The sequence below is a fragment of the Trichechus manatus genome, unplaced genomic scaffold (assembly GCF_000243295.1).
Source record: "Trichechus manatus latirostris isolate Lorelei unplaced genomic scaffold, TriManLat1.0 scaffold00118, whole genome shotgun sequence".
Lineage (NCBI taxonomy): Eukaryota > Metazoa > Chordata > Mammalia > Sirenia > Trichechidae > Trichechus > Trichechus manatus.
The window spans coordinates 7,651,457-7,661,237 of NW_004444054.1; the positions used below are offsets into that span (position 1 = coordinate 7,651,457).

At 37.7% G+C, this 9,781-nt stretch overlaps 1 protein-coding gene across 1 annotated transcript in view; it reads right to left on the reverse strand.

The window, feature by feature from the left end:
* Positions 1 to 596: 596 nt before the first annotated feature.
* Positions 597 to 9,781, reverse strand: part of CCDC168 (coiled-coil domain containing 168) — a 41,835-nt gene continuing 32,650 nt past the window's right edge. The window contains exons 6-8 of the mRNA XM_023738546.1: positions 3,200 to 9,775; positions 2,858 to 3,085; positions 597 to 2,785 (exon numbers count right to left, since the gene is read on the reverse strand). Coding sequence (XP_023594314.1) covers positions 641 to 2,785; positions 2,858 to 3,085; positions 3,200 to 9,775 — 8,949 coding nt within the window. The 3' untranslated portion in view covers positions 597 to 640. The remainder of the gene's footprint in view (positions 2,786 to 2,857; positions 3,086 to 3,199; positions 9,776 to 9,781) is intronic.

Here is a 9,781-nt window from a genome sequence, read left to right on the forward strand (position 1 = left end):
AGTCTGGTTGTCAAGCCCAACAGGCATAACTCAGTACTTAGCTCAGTGTTTTGTGTCATTTGACTCTGTTGAACCCTCACCTTCACTTGACATCTTCCCTCTTTTAGTTTCTATGTCCCTGCCTTCCTAACTCTCTAGCCATTCGCTCTTGGTCTCACTAGAGCCCACAATTCCTCTTACTCATCCTTTAATCATTGGTGTAGGGTGGAGTGAGCGCTTCCCTCTTAGAATTATGAGGAGGCGGCATAAATTAAAAGGAAAGGTCACGCAAGGTAGGACCAAACCCAAAGTCAGCTGCCTTCCCATCCTAGCCTCTCAGAACAATTGCACAAGGCTAATGCAGAAATGGAGGCCAGGTGGCGCAGTGGTGAAGAGCTTGGCTGCTAACCAAAAGGTCAGCAGTTCGAAACCACCAGCCATTCCTTGGAAACCCTATGGGGCAGTCTACTCTGGCCTATAGGGTCTCTATGAGTCAGAACCGATTGGACAGCACGTAATAACAACAACTATGATGCAGAAATAAAATACGTCAGCTTAGACAACACTTCATGAAGAAAGCATTTGACTTTATATTGTTTTCTTACAGACTACCCCAATAGCAACCAGCTTTCCACTTAAGAGGAATCTGGATATAGTAATATCATTTTTGATGAACTGGAGTTGAGCTAAAGGACCCTGAGAATGACCCCAACAACTTTTTGGATGAACTCAGTATATTCCAGGAATTTGACATCTTTGCCACCAGGGGAATGGTGAAGTTTCTCTTCTTTAAGGTTTTGGTAGGAATTGTCCAGCGAATGGTTTTCGGAATGATCTCCATTGAGTCTGCTGGTATACAGGCATAAAAAAATGGTTTGCTTTGTTTTGTTGCAGAATGGAAGTCGATATATTCTTGTTGAGGTTTTGATGATGACTTATGTCTGCTTTGGGAATACCATGCTGAGCTTTCTGATTCATAATAATGCACTTTCTTTTTTCTTGGCCTTTTCTGTTTACTTAGTGAATAACTGTAATCATAGTCCAAATGAATGTTGTTCTTTCTAAATAAATCAAATTTTGGCTTCTTCCTTTCTTTGCTTTCTAGATGCATGTGAGGTTTGCCTTGATTTTTTGCAAGATGCAATTTGATATTTGATTCAGTTAAGGGAGCTATAGAGTAGCTTGATTTGCTCCTTGTAGTCCATGAAAGTTTCTCTTCACTGAACGATATAGATGACATAGACTGAATTTTTGCAGTATTTAATGAACTCTGGCAAAACCAATCAGGAGATTGCCTTTTGGAGGATGATCTATATTTTTTGTTTTTGTGGGGTTTATAGGAAGGTGGTGGCATAATTAAGGTGTGTTTTCTACAGCCTCTAATACCATGGGAACATGAATCTTCACTGTAAAATTGTTTCGAATCAGTTTTGATATTTTTCATCTGGTAGATATTTTCCAAAGGAATGCCTTCCTGTAACTCAAATGGAATACTTTGTGGTTCCTGACTTAAATAAGGGCTGGCTTCTAAAAATATGTATTCCTCACTCTCATATATTTCAAGAGATGGACATTTCTCTAAGTTAGCTGAACTCTCCATATTTGTCTGAATGTCAGTAATATCTTCAGAAATCTGAATTGAATGTGTATCAGTTAAACTAATATTTCCCTGAGTTTTAAAGTCAAAAGATTTATATGCATTTGTTTTTTGAAACCAGACATGATATTCTTTATCTTTTTCTGGGGTCACCTGAGATTCTGATTCTGAAACAACATAAGTATCTTTTAGCACTGTGCTGTGTAGATCAGGGTTAGAAGCACCCACATGAGTTGGCTCTGGGAATTTTCCGATCAGTGATGAGCTTTCATGAGAACTTGGCTTTTTGAAAGAGATATGTGGTTCTAACAGTTTTGTATCAACCGGAAAATCACAACTTTCTCCAACACTGTCTACTTTTTTACATATTGTACTTGTGTTTAATTTATGTTGTGGAAGTTCATTTGGTTTAGGGAACATACTTTCAGCAGTAAGCCCCAGCTGAAAACAAAGGTATTTGTACTGTAAATCCAGATCTATTTTATGAAGAGATTTCTCCTCAAATAATAATAAAATTTTGTTTCTTTGTTTTGGAACTCTGACAGCAGAAGGAATACATTTTGATAAAGGTTTCCTTCTGTCCTGAACATTGGCCACTGCAAAAGATTCTCTTACAATTTTGGGAAACGCTTTCATTCGAATCTCCAATGTTTTCATAGAAAAGTGCATGAGAAGTTTGTCTTTTTCTTCTACTGAGCAGTTTTGGAGAATATGAGGTGATGGCATCTCATTACCAGCTGGAGTCATTGAGGATTTTCCACTTAATACTAATTTATTAGTACTCTTTAACTTAGTAATAACCTCCTCATTGCCGCTTGAAACATTAACAATCAGTGGCTTCATACAGCTGATAGGGGAATCTTTTTGTTTTAAATTAAGTTCTATAGTATCAATCCCTTCTAGAGACATAAAACACACTGTTTTATATCTTGGATATAGCCACCAACTGCTATCTTCTTCTGAAATAGGTTGCTTTGGATAAGTGTCGAACTTTTGCAAGGATTTATTTGCTATTTCTGGTATCAGACTCAGTTTTATTTCAAGGGCTTTTGACTCTAAGTGGTTAGGGAGCTGATTTTTCCCTTCAGTAGTAAAATTGAAAAAGGGCTTTGGCTGCAATTTGGGATGTACTGTTGTTGATGACTTCAAGTAATCAGGTTTATGGTCTTGCACTTTCTCTAGCTTATCAGCAGGAACGCTGTCTTTGAGCTTAACAGAAGTGAATGATTGTTCCTTTAGAGACTTATCTCTTTGGTTTACAAATTTTTGATTCCTCTCAGCCATGATATTTTCTCCCTGGGATTCAAGAACATTTTTCATTTCTCCATAAACAGGAAGTGAACTTTCAGCACTTGTACTATCTGCCACTATTTTCATTTCATTGCTTTCAATTTGGGGTGGCATGGGCACGTGGACATAACCAGATTTTGGAACAGTTCCTAGTAAAGCTTTTCGTTGCTGCATCGTTGGTGTGGTTGTATCCCATACTGGTTCACTCGGATCCTTTTCCTTGGCTTGTAAAGCACACTCCGTAGTATCAGACAGCTGATTCCCACATTGTGATTTCTCTACCTCTGGAGGTAGGACATTCATACTTATGGTACTTCCAACGTGTGTATCCACATTTTCCTTTGGATCTTCAAACATCGATGGAAACTTTGTGGGTTCCAGCATGAGTTTTGGTATATTTTCTTCTTGATCAATAATATGCGAATCAGGTTGTTTTATAATTTTTGAGGCATCATGCCCTGGAATGATCTCTCTTGTTTGTGAAGTTAGATTTGTTTTACTTATTTCACCACTAATGTTTGCTCTGACGCGAAGAAGTCTCTTCATTTGTTGTTCATCAACCATGAAGGGCTGGGAATCTTCTGGGAGCATTTTTGTAAAATTCCGTTTCCTTTCTTTTCTAGTGCTTGAGGCAGCTCTCCTAGCAATTTCACTAGCGTTTGGTGATTTCTCCTGGAATTTAGAAAGACAGATTCTCCGTTTCCTTTCTGGGTTTGTCTCGGATTCTATGACTTCTTTAGTGTGAGGTAGACTCGTCATAGAAATAGAGAGACTTCTGATAAATATTCCTGAGGTGTCTTTATTCCACAAAGCCATTTTCTTTTGTTTGTCAAAGTTATACTCTAATTTCTTTCTATTGTTTGGAGCACCATGTCCTGTGATTCTAAGTATCTGTGAAATTGGGTGAGTTGGGACTTTCATAGTTAAATAGTTGGGGTTCAATTCTCTTTTCAAATCTGTTATTGTTAATCTACCTTTCCGGCCTTCAAATTTGGAAGAAAGAGGAATATAGGCATAAAATGAATCCAGAACAGTCCTTTGAGAAAGTTTCTGTGGCTGAGTGTTTTGCTTTGCACTCGACACTTCCAGTTCTTTTTTATGTTTTTGCTCGATTGAGCAGTTGTCCACAATATGAGTGATCGCCTGAGTCTTAATTTGAGATTCCTTTGCCTTTAGAGATGGATCATCCATATTTACAGCATGACTTGAGTCCATTTTTATTTTATCCTTCTCCAGATTCACAGTACTGTTCTTGGGCGTTTCTATTTTTTCCTCTTTCGGTTGTACAGCTTTGCTTGTATCTATTTTTAATTTCCCTTCTTCCTGATTCACAGTACTGTTACTGTTCATTTCTAATTTTTTCTGTTCCAGATTTATAGTAGTGCTTGTGCCATTTTCATTGTTTCCCTCCAGATCTCTAGAGTGAAGCAGAAAAGCCAAGTGGGGAACAAGAGATTTCTGAAGTGATTCTAGAATACATCCCACTAGTTCTGAAACAAGCAATGCCTGTTCTTTTTGCCCTCTTGTGTCAACAAGCTGTGTAATACCCTGTATTTCTGGTAGAACTCCAGGGGACATTGCAATTTTCTTGTTCACATCTATTTCCAATACCGTCTTCTGCTCTCCATTTTGAAGTGAAAACTTAAGAGAAAGGATTGAGTTGGACATGCTCTTGACTTCACTCTCAGCCTGCTGCACCACTTGCTTTTTCATGAACATCTCTTGTTCTTCCATATTTTGGGGGGGATTCAATTCTGTGATATCCATTTTCTCTGGCGATTCTTTTGTCTGTGGTGCCGACACTTGGGGAGAAAGCATTTTGCTTATTTTGTTGTTACTCTGTACATCTTTTTCTGGCTGAACAAATTTATGTGAATCCACAGATTCTAGAGATGCTTTTGATGAAGTTTCTTGTTGCTGGGCATCTCGCTTTGAAACAGACAATTCTTGTCCTTTTGAACTTACAGGGGTGCCAAATGTGATAAACATTTCCTTGGATATTTCCCTTGACAGTGGAACTGAAACCTTAGGATGCATTTTTCCAATTTTAGTTGGACCCATTGTGGGGTAGGAAAGAAACGTGGTAAATGTTTCTGTTCTGTATTTTTCTGGCTGAGCCTTTTGCTCTGTAAAGAGCCATTCCATCCTTTTTTGACTTCTTATAGTACCAAATCCTGTGAAATAAATACCCTCTTCTTGTGAATTTAAGACTAACCGATTGAGCTCTCCTTCTGATTTTACACGGGGAAGTTCCTTCCTTTGCTGTACACTGATCAGAAAGTTTGAGGTATACTGTTGCACTGTCTCTTTTTGCGGCACACGGTGTTCTATTCTTTTAAAACTGTTTTTACTATCACCATCAACTGACATTCTGTTTGCAAGTTTCTGGGTATCTGATGATTCCTGATGATGTTGTTGTGGAAGAGAGGATCCAGTAATTTCTGGTTTGTCTGTGTCCATTTTGATTCCTGAATCCATAAAAAGGGGAGGTGCAGATGGTATGGAAAGAAACGTCTTTGTCAGAACCACACATGGTTCATCTTTACCTTCGTGCCCTTTTCCTTCTGGCGTTCTAATATTTAACACTAATTTCCTTGTATTAAGCATATGTGAAATTGGTGAAATCTTTGTACCTTTGCCATGCATCCCCATCTTCACATCTACTGTTTTCACCTTGTACCCTTCTTTTTTCTGTGACATATGTTGTTTTTGTTTCCTCACATCACCATCAATTGCCTCTATTTTCTTTGCATATGATGCCGCTGAAAGCTTTAGTGAGCATAGAGAGGATTTTCTAATTTCTAGCATTTCTTCATCTACTTGTGTACCTTTATCCAATTTAAGCTTAGATGGAGAAGGTTCAGAAGTATACATTTTTCTTAGAACCGTACATGGTGGTTTAGCTCGACTTCCCCGTTCCTTTTTTTCTGGACTTCTAATGTTCAGATGCAATTCTGTTCTATGGAGCACATTTGAAGGAGGTGATTTCTTTGCCTTCAGAGTTATATCTGTGGGATGCATTGTGTCTCTTACAGCTCTGTCCCTCTCTTCTTTCTGAGGTATATGTTGTTTTCTGTTTTTAATATCTTTTGTGATATCACCCCCAATTGATTCGGTATGTATGATTTCCCCTGCATTTGATATTGTCTGCAAAACAGACCCTGTAATTCCTAGCATTTCATCATCCACTTGTATTTCTTTATCCAATCTGAGGTGAGGTAGAAATGGTAATGAAGTAGAAGGTTTAGTCAGAACCACACCTGGTTCATCGTTGCATTCCTGCATTATGATGTTTGCTATTTCCAATCCATCCTCTTCCTTTTTTTCTGGTATATGTTGTCTTCCTTTTTTCAGATTGATTAAAACATCACTAGTAATTGGCTTTGCATAGACTACTTCCCCAGAATCTGATGATTCTTGGACATTGACTTGTGAAAAGGAGGGTCTTGTTAATATTGGCATGCCTTCTTCCTTGATTCTGTTATTCATTTTAAGGAGAGGTGGGGAAGACCTGGAAGCACAAGTTTTAGTCACCACAATATCTGGATCACCTTTATCTTCTTGGACTTTTTCCTCTTGTTCCTTAGTTTCCACGTCAGTTAGGTTGTGTGTATGTAAAATAGGTGGTTTCTTTGCCTTTAAATACATATCATTGGGATCCACTATACCATTAATATCCATGGTTTTTTCTCTATTCTTCTCTTCTTTCTTTAGCATCTGTTCTCTTAATTCTTTTACACTACTTGAGAGTTTTCCATCAATTGTTTCTGGATATGCTATTTTCTCTGCATCTGTTGATTCCTTGGACTTCAGTTGTGGAAGAGGCAATTTTGTAATTCTTATCATGTATGTCTCCCCTTCTGCTGTATCCAATTTAAGATGTGGTGGAGTAAGTAAAGAAACAAAAATGGTTTTCAGATCTAGAACTAGTTCATTTTTGTTTTCCTGCAATGCTCTCTCTTGCTCTTCAATTTCCCACTGTAATGTATTTGCCTTCAAATTCACACTTGTTGGGAGCATTTTCTCTTTCACATCTATTTTGAGTCTTCTATCTTCCTCTTCTTTCTGTGTTATAGATTGTATTGGTCCTTTTCTGTTGCTTAACATATAATCATCAATTGACTCAGTATATGCTTTTTTGCCTGAATCTAAGGGATCTTGACTCTTTGGTGGTGGAAAATAGGATTGTGTTATTCTTACTCTGCTTTCCTTTTCATTCACTCTAGTGCTCCTTTTAAGGTAAGATGGAGGAGAAGGTAAGGAAGCAGAAGTTCTTCTGAGAACCACTGGTTTACCTGGTTTACCTTTGCTTTCCCGAACTTCATCTCCTTGCTCTTTAGTGTGAGGTGGACTCATCATAGAAATAGAGAGACTTCTGATAAATATTCCTGAGGCATCTTTATTCCACAAAGCTACTTTCTTTCGTTTGTCAAAGTTATACTCTAATAGATGTGGGGATGGCTTTGATTTCAAAGTTATTAATTTGAGGAGTGTTATACCTTTCCTATCTTCCATTTTTTTTCTGTCTTTTGCCTCTGTATGTGGCATATGCTGATTTGCTTTTATTACATTATGTGAACTATTCCCTTTATTTGACTCTGCACATCTGATTTTCCCTGCATCTGATGGTACATGGGTCTTTAATTGTGAAAGAGAGCATCTTATAATTGCAAGCGAGTCTTTGTCTACTTTGATTCTTGTATCTAATCTGTGGTGAGATGGAGAAGGCATGGAAGTATGAGTTTCTGTCAGAATCACATCAGGTTCTCCTTTTCTTTCCAGCTCCTGTTCTACTTTCCTTTTAATGCTCCACTGTGGTTCCTTCCTCGTGGTCAGAGAACCATCCTCAGTGATGCTGAACACATATGGAAGTGGTGATATCTTTGCTTTGAAAACTGTGTCTTTGAGGTGCATCAACCCATTCATGGCTGTTTTTACTCTGTCCTCTTTCTGTCGTAGATGTTTTCTTTTCTTTGTGTGGCTCAAAATGTTACTCTCCACTGACTCTGTAGATGCTATTTGCCCAGAAGCCAATGATTCCTGGAGCTCAAGATGTGGTACGTAGTCTCTTATTATTCCTAGCTCACCCTCCTCTTCTTTTATTGTGTCTAATTTAAGGTGAGTTGAAGAGGTTGCAAAAGTATAAGTTTTGCTCAGGATCACAACCGTTTCTCCTTTACCTTCCTGCCCCCTTTTCTCTTGCTCTTTAATGGTCAGTTGAAGTTTATTTGTATTGAGTATTTGGGAAAGGGGTGATTTCTTTGCCCTGAAAGCAAGGTACTTAGGATGCATTATGCCTTTCTCAATGGCAATATTTACTTCATCCTCTTCTTTTTGTGTCATATATTTTGTTGTTTTTAAATCGCTTAAGATATCATTCAAAGTCGACATTGTATACTTTCGTTTCCCCGCATCAGAAGGTCCCATGTGACATGGTGGTGGAAGAAAAGATCTTGCTACTCTTAGTTTGTCTTTCTTGCTTTCTATACCTGTGTCTAATTCAAAGTGAGGTGGAGATGGTATTGTCAGGACCTCTTCTTGTTCACTTTTTCTTTCCTGTACATATCCCATTTTCTCTTTTATATTCATTTGTACTTCTCCAGTTTTGGGCCCAACACCTCCAGTGATACTGCGCACATGTGAAAATGGTAATTCCTTTGCCTTGGAGGTTGTGCCTTTAGGGTGCATTACGTATTTCACATTTACTATTTCTCCTCTCTCCTCTCCTTTCTGTGGCTTGTACTCTTGTACTGTTTTTACAACACCTGGGATATCATCTCCAACTGATTTTGTATGTGCTATTTTCTCTGCATCAAATGATTTCTGGGGCTGTAGTTGTGAAATAGCAGATCTTGTTATATCTTGTGTATCTTTCTCTCTTTCTATTCTTTTGTCCAACTCATGATGAGTTAGAAAAGATTCACAAGCCCAATTTGTGGTCAAGGTTGCTTCCTGTTCACCTTTACCTTCTTGATTCATTTTCCTTTGCTCTTTAAGGTCCAATGATAGGTATTGTGAAAATACTTTCTCTACCTTCAAATCTTTACCTCTTGGATATATTATGTCTCCTATGGATGATACCTGTACTTTATCCTCTTCTTTCTGCAGCATATATTTTTTTGCTTTTTGTGCATGATTAATGATATCACCCCCAATGGACTCTTTACTAGCTGTTTTCACTGCATCAGATGATTTCTGGTGTGACAGTTCTGAAAGAGAGTTTCTTTTTATTTCCATTATATTTTCCTCTATTTTCCTTCTTGTATCTAATTTTACATGAGATGGAGGTGGTATGGAAGTGCTGGTATTAGACAGAACCATACTTGGTTTATCTGTAACTTTTTGTACCTTTTTCTCTTGCTCTTTGATGTCCAACTGAAATTCCTGTGAAACTGGTGACTTCTTTTTCTTCAAAGGTATAACTTTAGCCATTTTTACTTCCTCTTCTTCCTCCATCATATGTTCTTTGGCTTTTTTTACACTGTTTGAAATATCACCACAAATAGATCTTTTATATGCTATTTTCCTTACATATGATAGCTTCTGAAGATTTAGTTGTTGAAAAGAAGATCTTTTTATTAGCATGCCTTCCTCTCCTTTTATTCTTGTGTTCAATTCAGAGTAAGGTGGAAGAGAGATGGAAGTACAAGATTTACTCTGAATCCCAGCTTGTTTGTCTTTATCTTCCTGCATCTTTTTCTCTTTTTCTTTGATGTTTAGTGGCAATTTCTGTGAAATTGACGGTTTCTTTGTTTTCAAAGCTATTCCTTTGGGATGTGTTATTCCTTCCAAAGTCATTTCCCCTCTACCTTCATCTTTCTGTGGCATATGTTTTGCTTTTCTAATTTGGCTTAAAAGATTGTCAGTTGGCTCTTTGTATATTTTCATTGTATCTGATAATTCCTGGAGTGTTAG